This window comes from Tiliqua scincoides, chromosome 2 (genome assembly GCF_035046505.1).
Source record: "Tiliqua scincoides isolate rTilSci1 chromosome 2, rTilSci1.hap2, whole genome shotgun sequence".
In the NCBI taxonomy this organism is placed as follows: domain Eukaryota; kingdom Metazoa; phylum Chordata; class Lepidosauria; order Squamata; family Scincidae; genus Tiliqua; species Tiliqua scincoides.
This window is the reverse complement of record NC_089822.1, coordinates 94,679,023-94,694,177: the sequence shown is the minus strand read 5'-3', so window position 1 is coordinate 94,694,177 and position 15,155 is coordinate 94,679,023. Positions and strand designations below refer to the sequence as shown.

At 42.0% G+C, this 15,155-nt stretch overlaps 1 protein-coding gene across 1 annotated transcript in view; it reads left to right on the top strand.

The window, feature by feature from the left end:
• Positions 1–15,155, top strand: part of DNAH6 (dynein axonemal heavy chain 6) — a 192,545-nt gene that overhangs the window by 63,594 nt on the left and 113,796 nt on the right. The window contains exons 35-42 of the mRNA XM_066618431.1: positions 645–770; positions 4,207–4,389; positions 5,826–5,969; positions 7,120–7,341; positions 7,926–8,073; positions 11,212–11,369; positions 12,414–12,545; positions 14,232–14,403. Coding sequence (XP_066474528.1) covers positions 645–770; positions 4,207–4,389; positions 5,826–5,969; positions 7,120–7,341; positions 7,926–8,073; positions 11,212–11,369; positions 12,414–12,545; positions 14,232–14,403 — 1,285 coding nt within the window. The remainder of the gene's footprint in view (positions 1–644; positions 771–4,206; positions 4,390–5,825; positions 5,970–7,119; positions 7,342–7,925; positions 8,074–11,211; positions 11,370–12,413; positions 12,546–14,231; positions 14,404–15,155) is intronic.

The following is a 15,155-nucleotide window of genomic DNA, read 5'->3' as shown; positions in this document are numbered from 1 at the left end:
GGCAGAGTATGAGAGGGCAGCGGATTCAGGGTGCTGCCTTCCCCCAGCCTGCTGCGAATGTGACCTGCACCAGTCCACTCTGCCTGCTAAAAGCAAGCAGAAAGTGGATCCTCCTCCTTATCTTGCTTTGGGCATGGTTTCTTCCAACATGGAAGTGCAGCTCTTCTGGTTTGATTTACATGGACTGGAGTTTACTTGGGGTTCCTTCACTTTCATGGTCCCTTTGAATCAAACCAAAAGTCCTGCTCTTTTGCAACTGAAAAAAATGATGTGGGGAATGTGATTTTCTGGGTTTTTTTCTAATTTTGCTGAGGCAGCAGACCTGAGGTGGCATTGGACAACTTTCCTGGTTGTGCTGCCACTGCTCATTGCATTAATTATATAATATATAAAGTGAAAAAACCAATTTATGAGAACACTGACTATATGAAGTAGCTTTAGATTGCATCTGTAATCAACATGAAGCTCTTCGTACCTGAGAATTAGAACTTCTTCATTTTTTGTCATTTAAAAGCATGCAGAGTCCTGCACCAACACAGGCTGCCATGTTATCTATTCTGTTTTCTTTGGTTTTTGCTGTTTTGTATATACTGAAGTAGAGAGATGCTGTGGAATATGCTGTTTGTAATATCCATGACTTTCAGGTGGAAGACTTAAGGGTTGCTTCACCAGCTACAGTTAGCAGATGTGGAATGGTATACATTGACCCTGAAGAACTGAAGTGGCTTCCCTATGTGAAGACATGGATGGCAAACCTTGAAGAAGAGAAAGTAAGTTTTGCAAACGTCTTTAACCAAAAAGCAAAAAGTGATTAAAAGAATAAAGAAAGGTGAATATATTGGCATGAATCCTAAGGTGTACCCCAATTAGCAGAAAACGTCTTCTGTTCATGGAAGTGCTAGTTGTAACTAATGGAAGAGGGTTCTGTGAAGTGAACCCAAATTCAGAGGAGTATCTCTGCTTATGCAAACACTCTTCAAAATAATTTTGTTTAGCAGAGATTGGCAACCTTCTTCCACACAAAAGTCAGACATTGGGTGCATCAATAGTAAGAATGCATACATGTTCTATACACATGCACAAACCTCCCAATTAGGCCATAGAGTTAAGAAAAAAGAGATGGGCATGGCATGAAGAGGTTCATGCCCAGACAGAGAATGAGGCTCAGAGGAAGCTTCTGCCCTTAATCTGCTTACACTCTAAGCCAGGGATCTCCAAACTTTTTGGCCAGAGGGCCGCATCAAATATCTGGCGTGGTGTGGAGGGCCAGAAAAAATTTTTAAATATAAAATTTAAATAAATAAATAAATTTGAAATGGAACTTAGATGAGTGGATGAATGAATGGGCTCATTCATTCAACCTCTCTGGCCCTCAGAACACCATCCAGACACAGACACAATCAGAGCACAGTTCTGGTCATGATCAATTGAGCGGGCCAGAGGCTTTCAGGGGACAAGAGGTTGGCTGCAGGTTGGAAAGAGGCTTGCTGCTGGCCGCATCTGGCCTCCGGGTTAGGGTTTGGAGACCCCTGCTCTTAGCCTTACAGAGACAGAATTACAAACTTGAATTCTTTTGTTGTTGTTTTGCCACTATAGGCTGGGTTGATATATCTTTTTGGGATTACCATAGGACTACAGATCGGATGGTGTGGGTGGCAGACTATAGATTGCCTACCCCTGCCCTAGAGTTTATATGCTACAGCCTGAATCTCCTTCATTTACCACATTCTGGAATGCAAGTTCTTTTATGGCTCTGCACTGTGAGAAGTCTTTCGTGACACTATCCATGAAAATCCCCCCTCAGCCACAAATCTTTCTGGGTGACTTTGGGCTGGTCACTGTCTCTCAGCCTCACCTACCTCACAGGGTTGTTGTGAGGGGAAAAAGGAGGGGAGCAGCCATGTACACCACCCTGAGCTCTTTGGAGGAAGGGAGGTATAAAAATGTGATAAATAAATAATAAATAAAGTAGCATAAGTAGTTCAAAGCATGGCCTGGTTGTTGATAGGGATCTTGAAATCCCATCATGTTACTTTGATCCTTTATGAACTACATTGGTTTCTCATATGTTTTCATGTTCAATCCAAGGTGATGGTTATTTTGCAGCAAAATGCTTTATGGTGCCTTTGCAACAGAGCGACAGCCCACACGCCAGCCCACACACCAGCCCAACTCTAATTAGGATCAGGCTGTAAGATCCTTTCTGTAAGATCCCTGGGTTGGCCTAGAGGAGGCCTAGAGTTGATGAATGACTGGCTGGTGGCCAGATCCAGCCCACAGCATAGGTCAGGGGTGTCAAACGTGTTTCATACAGAGGGCTGAATAATATTCATAGCACCTGCTTAGGGATGGAAGTGATGCCGTTAAGCAGATGCTGGCAAGAAATAAGCACTTTGTTCTCACGTAGGAACTCATTAGCTACAAAAGCTAGAAGAGAAAATGTGCAAATCTCGATCATATTTTTTAGATATGGAAAAGCCCAGTTATCATGCAGGCCACCCTTTCAACAGTGCTGCTTGTGCCAAGGCATTGCTTCGCAGCTCAGAAGCTGAGAAGTGCTTTATGAAATGCCTCGGCTGAAGTGGTGCTGTTGAAAGGGCACCCTGCATGATAATTGTTCTCTCTCAGCACCTCAACTGTGCCTCCCTCTCTCACTCTTCTTGATCTGCCCTTTCCCCTTTAGCATTCCTTGCCTTCTGTGGCCTTCTTCTGTGTCTCTCTCCCAGAGTCTCAGCAAAAGCAGTGCTGCTGAAAGCATGGCTCTCGGAGAGCCTAATTATCACGTGGGCCTGATACAGAGTATCCACTGGTAGTATCTAGCCCATAGGTCTCATGTTTGATACCTTGCCCTAGGTTACTGACCCTTGGCCCAGAGGTCAGTAACCTAAATATCTGAACCAACTGGAGAGAATGTTATGTAATATTGAAGTAAGATGGGTGGGGTACGTAGTATCAGAGACTGCCCCAGGGAACTTGACAGGTCTTTCCCCAGTGAATGTAATACAAAGGGGGAAACTGTAGCTCAGTGGCAGATTATGTGCTTTACATAGAGAAGATCCACATTTCAATCCCTAGTATCTTCGAGTTGGGCTGGGAAAGAAAGACCCCATGTTTGAAATATTGCAGAGCAGCTGCTTGTCAGTGAAAATGTAGGTTCCTCTGCCCCAAGGCAGAGTTGCTGCTAGAGGGGTGCACACCACAGGTGCCTAGGTCCTTCTTGGCCCTAGGGCAGCAGTTCCCAAACTCTCAAGGAGAGTTTGGCCCTGCCCTTGGAGAGGCGGGGGCAGTGACGTGATTACCAGGATTTTGCCACCGCTAGGGGCAAAAGGGTTTTTTCCAGCATACACGGCGGTCGTTACTTGGATGTCGCTATGACTCTCTGGAGAGTCTGGGGAGCCTGCAACCCCCTCTGCAGGTTTCCCCATGCCTCCAAACTGCTCAAAACTCTGCTCCCAACCCACTTCCAGTTTACGTGCTGGTGATCGTGTTGCCGTCATCACCATCGCCCTGCCCATTAAGGGGGAGCAACAGAGTTTTCCTGGCTGGGGTGTCCCAGTGTCCCAGTTTGAGAACCTCTACCATAGGGTAAAGAAAGGTATAAAAAGAGGGTTGCAGACCAAGTGACTGGAATTCTAACCAGAATTCTGAGTTCAGCAGTGGGAAGGGACTTGTTTTGCGCTAACCTCCTTCTTCATACGTCTCCTTGGCTTCCTCCAGCTTGGCCCAGCCTCAGCCCCATGGGTACAGATACTGAGCAGCCCTAATGTAGCCTGTCCAGAGACTCCATCATCAAACCTGATTGCCCTATAAAACCCTCCCCTTCCTGAACTGTCTCCCCCACCCTCAGCCTCACCCGGCATGGTCCTGTGGTTAAAGAGACCTTTTTCCTTTGAGCAGCAGCCTTCCTTGTGCCCTGACAGCTTGGAGTGGAGGGAGAACTAGCCATTGGCCTCATGGTGCCTCCAGGGTTGTGATGGGGCGGCTGGAGTTTCCAAAATGGTGGGGTGAGTCTGGAACTGGATATTAAACAATACTGAGTTAGATGGCCGAATACTTCGACTTCATAAAAGGGACCTTCATGCATATCTGTGTGACTTTTATGTGAGTATGTAAAAGGTTGTAAAAGATGCTTTTGCTTTGTATGACGTGCATAATTTTCAGAGGGCAATAAAACAATAACTCCATAAGTATTTGCTTTCCTTTTAGCTTAATGAGGAAACAAAATCCTATTTGTTTGAGTTGTTTTGTCGTTATGTTGAAGATGGTCTAAAATTTGTTAACAAAAAATGCACACAAGCTATAATACAAGTGGATATCAGTAAAGTTGCTACACTCTGTAGTTTATTGGAATCGTTGCTTCTTGGACCAGGAGGCCCCAGCATGAAACTGGTAAACTATTTCCTTTACTCTCAGTGCAAAAGTGTAGGTTGCTCTTTTTTGGGGGGCTGGGGGAGCCTCAGTATCTTTTCTATATATGGTGAAGCCTTAAGAGGCTGGCAAGTGTGAAGGATATTGCATATCTTTGTAACACATTCCTTCTTTTACTGCATTCTTTTTTGTGGGCCTTTCTAGACAAATCATTTCTAACATAATAAATGGCATACACACTTGTTGCTCATTTCTTGCCTAGATTTGTCACTCACATCCCCTTAAAAACTTGGAAATAAGGGAGAAAAGTTTTGGCTTCTGCTTCCTCGTGTGTTGGGGGTCAAGGGAAGCTTTGCAGCTGGCTTCATCTTATGGGTGAGGAGGAACCAGAACCAAGCGAAGCCTCCTTGTTTCAGTGTTTTTAAGGGGACATGAGTGAACCCAAAAGCAACCAAGCAGCCAAGAGGACTAGAGATCTTAGCCAGTCGCTTCACAGAAGTGCTGCTGGGGTGTCTCTTTAAACTTTCCTCTGAGCCTAGACTGGCTTATGAAGAGGGGACAGACCCCATGAGAGGTTCAGAATGGGGGTAGCGGCAGTAGCAGTGAGGGGTAAAGGGGACCGCATGATTTTAGGAAAGCACAGTCTTGTGTGAGTGAGTGAGTCTAGCAGGAACCATGGTGGCTGTGCTGCAAGGTGCTGGGTAGCTTCTGCAATGGAGGGTGAATGGCATGATCTGGAAATAGCTTCCTGGAGTGCCCAGAGACTGCCCACCAGCTTGCCACACAAGGTAAGAGAAGCTTCCCCTCCCCCACACACTTATATCCTATTGAAAAACATTTAAAGGGACTTTTTTTTTTCAACATGGATGGCCATCAGTGTTGAGTCAAATCTGCAGATGCAAAATCCACTGATAATGAGGCTCGACCTGTATTTAATTTTCTATCCCATTAAGTGGCTCCAGAGAATACTCAAGATGTCATTCAAAAATTAATCAAACAATAAGCACATCATAAAACACACAAAGACAAAATTCTTTGTTCCTACCTTTTTTTGAAAATGATAGTGGTAGCACTCCTCTTGGCTGCCAGCTGGTGGCTGCCATTTTTCCCAGAATGCCCTTCTAGGAAGAACTATATCATCATGTAGTGTTTTCCTGAGGTGCGTTCTGGGAAAAAATGACAACCAGTAAGAGGCATGCTTCTGCTGCTTTTTAAAAGTTGCCTCCCCACCTTGAAAATTGTCTATGGAAAATCTCCAAAATTTCCTCTCCATTTGCCTCTCCCTTCAGGGGCTTTCACTCGGATCTAGTTAGAATATCTTTGTCATGGAAGATTTAATAATTATCTCCAGTTACTTCAAAATTGCTACATTATTTTAGTGTGAAAAATAATCATATACAGTACATTTAAATACACATGTGTGTTTTACTTTATTTTCTTTTTTTCTGTTTGTACAGGAACAAACAAGATTGAACTCACTCATTTGCCAGACTTTTGTTTTCTGTTATTTGTGGTCACTTGGTGGAAACTTAACTGAGAATTATTGGGACGCTTTTGATACATTTATAAGGCAGCAATTTGAGGACAATCCAGATGCCAAGGTATAAAAAATGCCATGTTGCTAACATATTTTGAACTCCAATGTTTATAGATTCCTTTGAGAGGATTACAGTGTAACAAGGGATAGCACAAAGAATATTTTTTTTCTAATTCAGGCTATACAGAGTTACTTTCATAAGTGTTCCTGGATTCAGACAAGCCCCAAACAATTCATTTTTATTGGTGCTTGATAGCTGCAAAGATATAGTGCCTATGTAAGCACCATCCTTTGTAACTTTTGAACTCTAATAATCCCAGGTGTGAATGAGATGTGGGAATGGACTTTATTCCTTATTTATTGTGTATGTTCCATGACAGCCCTGGCATTAAAAACAGTTTCAGGGCCATGTTCTGCCTCAAATTAAACCCATTGTTAAAACAAGTACCTATGATTGTTCATTGCTTCTGTTGTGATCCAAAATACAATAAAACTCCAAAATTTCAGCACCTTCAGGACCTGGGTGGTGCTGGATTGTTGAATATGCTGGACAGTCATAAGGTTCCATGGGCTGATGTGGGAATTATATGTTGTGTCCCTCTATATATGTAACTGCTTACAGCCTGTAGCTGTCATCCAGCTGGGCTCAGGGAGGCAGGAGTGTGGTTGTGGGGCTGGGGCAGCCCTTGGCAGTGAGCACAGGAAGTACCTCTTGCCCTCCCAGGTGGGCCAGGGTGGGAACAGGAGAGACATGGAAGAGGCAATGGCCTGTGCCAACCTGGGACAAAGTTGACATTGCTTGGGCAGCCATGGCAGCTCAGAGCAATTGCCAGCCCCAGCTGTATGTCTATTAGGAGTGTTGTACTGTTTGATCCTGGGCCACTGGAGTTGTCTGTATACAGTTCGGCCTCTGACATGGAGTGTACCCCTTCTTGTGCTGAATCCTGAAATGGCTTCATTTCAATAGCAAGGTTCTGGTCTTCATGATTGTGCCGAAACACATGGAAACATATTGGTAATTTCTGCTATCGTTCAAAACTCTTATGCAGAGTCTCTCTTCACAAAGAGACCTGCTGCCTCATTTTAACTGTCTCAAATCTGTCCTTGTCAAAAAGAGTGTGTCCCAACCCTTCTTGACAAGAACAATCGGTTCCAGATTCTGGCTTATATGAAGTATGTTTCAAGTATAGATAAAGATTATTTTGCTTTTCCAGATTCCAACCTCTGGTGATTTGTGGAGTGTTTACATTGATTTTGATATTAGGAGACTGGAACATTGGGAGCGAATTATACCTACTTTTAAATACAACCGTACAGTGCCATTTTTTGAAATGCTTGTTCCTACCACTGATACTGTCCGTTATGGCTTTCTAATGGAAAAATTGCTAGCTGTCAGACATTCTGTATTATTCACAGGGATAACAGGGGTTGGCAAGGTAAGAATTCTTGCTTGTAGAACAAAATTAATTGAACATTTGGTTTAATAGTAAATACACCAAATTCACCAAGGGTTATTAGAAAGCAATTTTAGGGAATGTTATTAAGATATTATTTTGAATAACACTATAGGTATTCCTCTAGGACAGATGAACATTGTAGAGTGGGAGGAATGATTTTCTAACATTGGAAAAATTATTTTTTTGATAATGATTCTCCCCATAAATTTGTTTCCCTAATCTGGTAATAAGGTTAAATAAGAGAAAAAGAGACCCTAGAACAAAAGGACACATTATAAACAATGTGCTGTTCAACAGTTTTGGTTAAAGTAGGTTGTGAAAATTTAAAAGTGAGCATATTTTTTAAAATCAAGTCTGGGCGTGACTGTGGGAAACCCCCTCAAGCTTTTTGTAAGTATACATTGAATAATCTGACTCCAAGGAAACAATTTCAACTCTTAGTAAATAAAAAAATCTAGGTTTCTTTGTGCATAACTCATGAACTACTCCATCTGAGGTAGGAGTGGAATTTCAGAATATATCACGAGGAATTTGTCTATCATATTTTCTTTTCTTTTCTGAAGTCTGTCGTTGCCAGGGCATTGCTCAACCGAATACAAGAGGAAGCTGGATATGTTCCTGTTTATTTAAATTTCTCTGCTCAGACATCATCTGCAAGGACACAGGAGATTATTGAGTCCAAATTAGAAAAAAAAAGAAAAAATATTTTAGGTAAAGAGGTTTAATGTTGCATTTGTTCATTTTATTTATTATTTAAGAGATTTATATCCCACCTTTCCCATGCCAAAACAAATGCCCGAGGTGGCTAACAAAGCTTTTAATCAAGTATTGCAACAGGTAGAAACATCAAATAAGGCATTAAAAACATTAAATTTTAATGTTACATAGTGAACTGTAACCACTGAGGGCCCAATCCTATCCAGCTTTCCAACATCAGTGCAGCTGTAATGCAGCCCCAAAATAAGAGACAATTGTTCCCATACCTTGAGGAGGCCTCTGTGACTGCCTCCCCACCACAGGATGCAGTGCATGCCCCGTTGGCACAGCTGCACCAGCACTGAAAAATTTGATGAAATTGGGCTCTGATTTGCCTGAACTGTGTTTGTTACGGTTGCAGTTTTGTTTATACTGTGGGTATTTTTTTTTTTACTCTTTTGGCTTGTTTTGGATTTTTTTTTCTGGCCCAAGTAGCACTCCATGATGGGTGTGCCCTTGCTAAACTAACAGAAAGAGAACTTTCCTAATAAATCCTATAGGTTTTCCTCCAGAATGGTGAGGAAGGTTAACTGATACTCTTCCCTGAAACGTCTGCTCAGTCGTGCCACAGAGTATTTTTTGACCAACAAATTGCAGATCAATTATGCTAAATCTAAGATAATGATATTTGCTAACAGATGGAAAGCTTTTAAGTGGTCTTGTAATGGCAACAAAATGGAACAGGTTAAGCATTTCAAGTACCTGGGTATCAACTTCCATTACAGACTCACTTGGGCTTTTCATCGCAAGGCAGTGCAGAACGCATCCAAACTAGCTTCCTCAGCCATTTCCCGTTTCTTTTTCACCTGCGGAAATGGTTATGTTCCGGCTGCTATGGAGGCGTTTAAGGGAAAGGTTCTTTCCCAGGTTCTTTATGGTTCTCCTGTCTGGTATAAGGTTATTAACCAACCACTAGAACGCGTCCAAGCCTCCTTTTTACGGAAGATTTTGGGCTTACCCAGGTGCGTTCCCTACTTGGTCCTGTGTCTCGAGGTGGGGTTAATTCGCCTAAGGACTACTGTATGGTTAAGACTTCTGAAATTTTGGTTTAGGATTTTATTTAACGCCACCTCTTCTGATCTAATGCAACAATTATTATCGGATCCAGTCCTGCCTATTGAGATCACTGATCTTCTAACTAAAATTAAGTCAATAGGGCTGGACACTGAAGAGTTAGGTATGATTGGTTGTGATGCAGCTTACAGAATTGTCAAAGGAAGAATTCTAGATATTGAACAACAAGAGCTGTTTAGTGCCGCCAGAACCACATGTTCTCCACTCCATCTTCATATTCCAGTCAGTTTTGGGAAACCGGCCTCCTTCTTTTACCACCTGGTGTGCCCACAGGCCCGGAGAGCTTTCACACTGGCAAGGTGTAACGCTCTTCCATCAGCCTTATTAATGGGCAGGTTCAGCTGTATCCCCTACTTAGAGAGGAAATGCAAGTGTGGTAGGGATTGCGTTGAGACTTTAATGCATACCTTTTTTTACTGCCCGCTACATGTTGTGTCACGCAAGAAATTTCTAGGTCCATTGCTAGCTAGGATGCAGGGCTGGGAGGATTCAACCATGCTTCAGTCTCTCCTTTCCACTCCTGATCCTGAGACTCTGGATAATGTTGCTTCCTTTTTATCTGGAGTAATAGCCAGGCAGAGCCCTGGGACTCTGGGCAGTGACTGATGTTTATGCTTATGTTGTGTTGTCTTTGTACATTCCTGTCTTGTTCTGTTCTTTCTTTGTATTTTATGCCAATAAAGGTCTTACTGAACTGAACTGATACTCTTCCAGAGCTTAGCGCAGTGATTTTCAATATTTTTTGTCTCACGGCACACTGACAAGGTGCTAAAATTGTCAAGGCACACCATAAATTTTTTGACAATTGACAAGGCACACCGGGATGCTGATGGGGAGCTCACATCCCACTGGCCCTATTAACAAATGACCCTGCCCCAAACTCTCACGGCACACTGCAGGCCATTCGCAGCACACCAGTGTGCCGCAGCACAGTGGTTGAAAATGGCTGGCTTAGCGATAAGAGTGGATAATGGAACATAGAAATAGTGGGGGGGGGATGCATGGAATTCTCTAGGTTATAGGTTTTATAACACTTCTGAATTTAAATTCAGATGGAAGAGGATTATTAAATGTAGTTTATCCAGTTTTACACTGGAGGGCAGCATTGACAAGAGAAATTTTATACATCTGTCTTAAGGTAATATAATCAAAAGTGAAAAATTATATTATTAGTGTGTATTACAGATATGTTTTTGTCATGCTTCCACCCTCAGCCATGCAGACTGTTCTATGCAACAGTTCTATTGCCAGGACACACACACACACTTCCTGATTCTCTGTCTCTCTCACCATTGGCAGTACTCATTGGCAGTACTCCCATGAGCCAATGAGTTGGCCCCTCCAAGTTAAATAATATTCATAAAACAATGATTCACTCTGAGGTCAATCCAATCAAGTACCTTGTTTAAGAAATCAATCACATGGATATACGCTGGTTATCCACACCCATGTGAGTTTCAATTATAGTATTAGAGTTGTTAGCAAGTAGAGTTGCTGATTAAAATTGCCTAAAAGAGAATGTGGGTCAAAATATGTGACTCCATGGAAGGAAAATAATTTTATGTAACTTTTAAACAATATTACTTTAGTCAAATCCAAAACATTTTCATCCAGGAAGTGCTCTATTAATTTTAGCACTAAAGCAACACACAATTTGCATTTTTGTGTAAGTTTTATTCTTGTGATGTTTTAACCCTTCTGCAACTGTCTTATTGTGAACTTCATAAGAACATGAATTCAAAATTGCAAAAACATGTGTCCAGTTTGATCATGCTCTTATACAACCGTATACAGTTAATTTATACCCAAAACTCAAGAGACAAAGTTCTACTAAACAACTAGTTCTAAGTATGAAAAAGATTAGCTAACATGTTAGATAAAACAAGAATCATAACAACACACAATTTCAAGAAACTTCACTTAGGAGTTTAGTTACATAGGATAGTCATTTTACTTTTTAAAATACTTATTTGGGGGGACACTTACCAGCAGCGGTTTTTCTACTGTTTTGTTGCATAGGAGCACCGGGGAAAAAAAGAGTTATCATTTTTGTGGATGATCTAAACATGCCTAAATTGGATCGCTATGGTTCTCAACCCCCTATTGAGCTGTTAAGACAGTACCAGGACTTTGGAGGCTTCTACGACCGAGATAAACTGTTCTGGAAAGAAATACATGTAGGTCTGCTTTGAATTGCTTGTGTCTTAGAATATTATGATATGAGTGTCCTCTGTTCTGGAGCAAACTGACCAGAAACTATTTGAACTGCCCACAGAAAAAGCTGGAGGATTGATCCTGGTTTAGAGTTAGTTATTTAGAGTTTGTTATAGGGTAGTGTTTATCAAACTACCACCTCACTTCACATAAACTTTATGTTTGTGTATGATGTCTATGAATGAAGGGGTGACTAGGCAAAGGAGAGCCCCATTGAGAGAACTTTACAGCATTTAGTGTCCATCGTCCACTGCTAATCTAGGCTGACATCTTTGTAGATAGGTATTAAATGAGGGCAAAACCTTGAAACAAATCAAAATGAAGAGTCAAGTCAGGATTGTTTGTTTGGATGTAACACAAAATCACAGTTAAGACAAAATTTTGGTTAATAAACAAACTTCAAACCATGGGTTCAGATTGTCATTTGATCCTGGTTTGCCTCAAATACATCATGATTTGTTGAAGGGCAGCCCAATCCTGAGCTGCCTGACACACAAAGCTGCCGCAGTGCCAAAATGGCCACCATAGCATCCAGCGCACGCCAGACAGCCCGCAGCGGCTCCTCTGGGGGAAGGGGACAAGTGTAAGGGGACAGGAAAGGGAAGTAGCCCTGTAATGGGGCTACTTGATTCTGCTGCGGCTCTTGAACCACTGGAGAATCAAGGAGTCTCATGTCGGACCGTGAAGCCTGACAGTGGCTCAGGATCTGGGGGAGTTGAGCTCCTCCAGCCCCACCCTGCTCCCTCCCCTGCAGATAGCTGAATCCATGGATACTGGGCCCCCCTATATAGGATTTCATAATTCCAGTTCACTGCCAAACTGAAAATAAGAATAGGGTTTTAATCATGTTAGTTGAGCTGCTGCTTGCTTTAAAAAATCCCATAAATTTCATTCCAAGAAACAGAACCTGACATGATTATATAAAAAGGTAATAAATAATAAATAATGGTTAAAGACATTACTAAGTACTGTATTCTGACAAATTCTCTGTGATCTCTTTCCCTTAGGATGTGACTATTGCTTCAGCCTGTGCACCTCCAGGTGGTGGACGTAATCCAGTTACAGCACGTTTCATAAGACACTTTGCTATGCTGTGTCTTCCAACTCCCTCTGAGCATAGCCTTAAACAAATTTTTCAGGTCAGTAACCACTTCCCTATAGATACAAGAAACAAATATAGAGTTTTCATTATGCCCTGTCACAGTATGCTGCTCCATGATACTAGATCTGGGCAGATTTTTAGCAGCACATGTCACTTTCTGAAGTACTGCAGGTTTTTAAAGTGCATGTATGCTTCCTGTTGAAGACTGGCAGTAGATACATAGAGAGCCTGACCCTAATTAATTCAAATGCATGTTGCATCAAGTGCATGGAAACTCGGTGAGTGATGTCTGAGTGAATAGCCAATAACCACCCAAACCCAGTATCAATTCATTTTTGTGCAGTGTTTTTCTTTAAATGTGAAATTAAATGCGTATAGGGGCTTTTTTACTTTTGTCTTTATGGGCTGATAATCATTCTTTGACCATCAGCATACCTTTAACAGTTTCAGACTTCCTCAGTTTCATTGTAGTTTAGAGACTTATTCCTAGATCATTGTAAATATGCTTTTCCTCATAGTTAGAATTTTACTATCCTGCTATGGGTTCAGAACTGTGGTCCTTGTTCCATTATATAAAAACACATCAAAGTTATTGTATTATTGTTACCCGGACTATTCCCTTAAATAAATGTTACCTATTTTAAAATAATTAAAACCTAGTTGTATTTGTTCTCCCACCGGCCGATGCTGTGGTGCGAAAATGGCTACCACTGAATCCTGTGGGGGGCAGTTGCAGAGGTATCCTCTGGGTAAGATAACATTCATTCTTTACCTAGGGGTAAATTTCTACACCACGACAGTGGTTTACTTGGACGGGCACCAGTGAAATTGCTTGTGCAAGTCTGTTTGGAGAGCCAGGTTGGTTTAGTGGTTTGGGAGGTGGACTTAGACCTGGAAGATCCAGGTTCAAATCCCCCCTCAGCCATGAAGCTTCCTGGGTGACCTTGGGCCAGTCACTTTCTCTCAGCTTCACCCACCTCCTAGGGCTGTTGTGAGGACAAATGGAGGGGAGCAGCTATGTACGCCACCCTGGGCTCTTTGGAGGAACGGCAGTATAAAAATGTGAATAAAATAAATAAATAAATTCTCTGTGATATTGGGCCTGGGAAAGGGGTTAGAATTCAGTGGCCACTACTGCCACCAAACCTGCACCCTTCCCAGACTCAATCTGCCCATCCCCCACCCTGTCGCATCCCCCTCCCCCACCATCTCCCCTGACATCTGACCTGTCTCAACGAGCCTTTGTAGAGCCATTGATGCACATGGGAAGGTTCTGGCCTTCCTGCTATTTCTCCGGCAGTGCATACCTCTGCATGCTGCCAGAGTGTATTTTACAACTGCCTTAAGGCAGTCAGTGCTGGTGGAATTGGGCTGCCCATCTGTTAGCACAAAAATCAATTTTGTTAGGAGTTTTGTGAAGATACAATGTTGTGATATAGTTGGCCTGCCTGGGAACTCCCTCATTCCTCCTCATTCTTCTACTGCTGTCAGATTCACCTTTCTTGGTTCAGCAGTGGGCTTCCTGTTACAGCAGTGAGTTCCGAATGGTTGCTGGTGGCACACTGGGTGAGTTGCTGGAAGCCATTTTATGACAGGGGAACACCAAAGAAACTTTGGAATCACTGCTTGCTTGAGAATAGTAAAAGACAGAAGCTTTCACAAGCAAAATAAAACTTTAATTTTACTTTGAGCTTTAAAAAGTTTTGTGTGTGTTTTTGCCTAGGCTATTTTAAAAGGCTTTTTGGCTGACTTCGCTCCAGCAGTAAAGCAGAGTGCAAAAAGTATAGTAGATGCTGCTGTGGAAATATATCAAAGAATGAGCCTTGATCTTCTCCCAACACCTGCAAAATCTCATTATGTATTTAATTTACGTGATTTGTCAAAGTGTGTACAAGGTAAGATGTATGTTTTCCATATGGCAAATTTTCTGTTTCTGAACTTTCATTGTCAAATAATTTTCTCAAGGAATTTCTCACTAACCATTGCACTTAGTGTTGCATGTTTTATGTCTCAGTGCACTGTCTGTGTGTATATTGTAGCTTTAAATAGCATTTAATAGTGCTGTGAAAAACACTACCTTCTATACATTTAGAAAATATACATTTTCAAGAAACTCAGTTTGGCATTTGAAGAGACGAGAGAAGAATACTGCTAATAGTACAGAAGGAAAACTTGTGCAGTGTATACAGACAACATTGTGCTTTTCAACTGAGAACAGTATGTGTAACCAATAGTGAGGTCTGTTATGCAGTGATCAGTAATATTGTCAGTGATTAGTAATGATCCCAGTAGTAATAGTTAGCTTGATCTGGAATTTAAAACCGTATAAAGCAGCCATATCTCTTGAGGCTGTTTTCTCTGTAATAGTGATGGACAATGGCAATGCAAATAGCTTTACAAAATGTTCAAGCCGTTAGGAACATGACTAATTCTTACAGCCCAATCACGTACAGGTTTACTCAGAAATAAGGCTTCTTGTGTTCAGTAGGATTTACTCTCATGAAAGTGGTTACAGGATTGCAACCTTATGGACCAATGCTAATGAGGACCTGAGTCTGTGGAACACATGTTCCACAGGTGCACACTGTTGCAAAAGCTGCTGTAAAGCACTTTGCAACAGCATAAGGCTTATGTGTGCCAGTGGGAA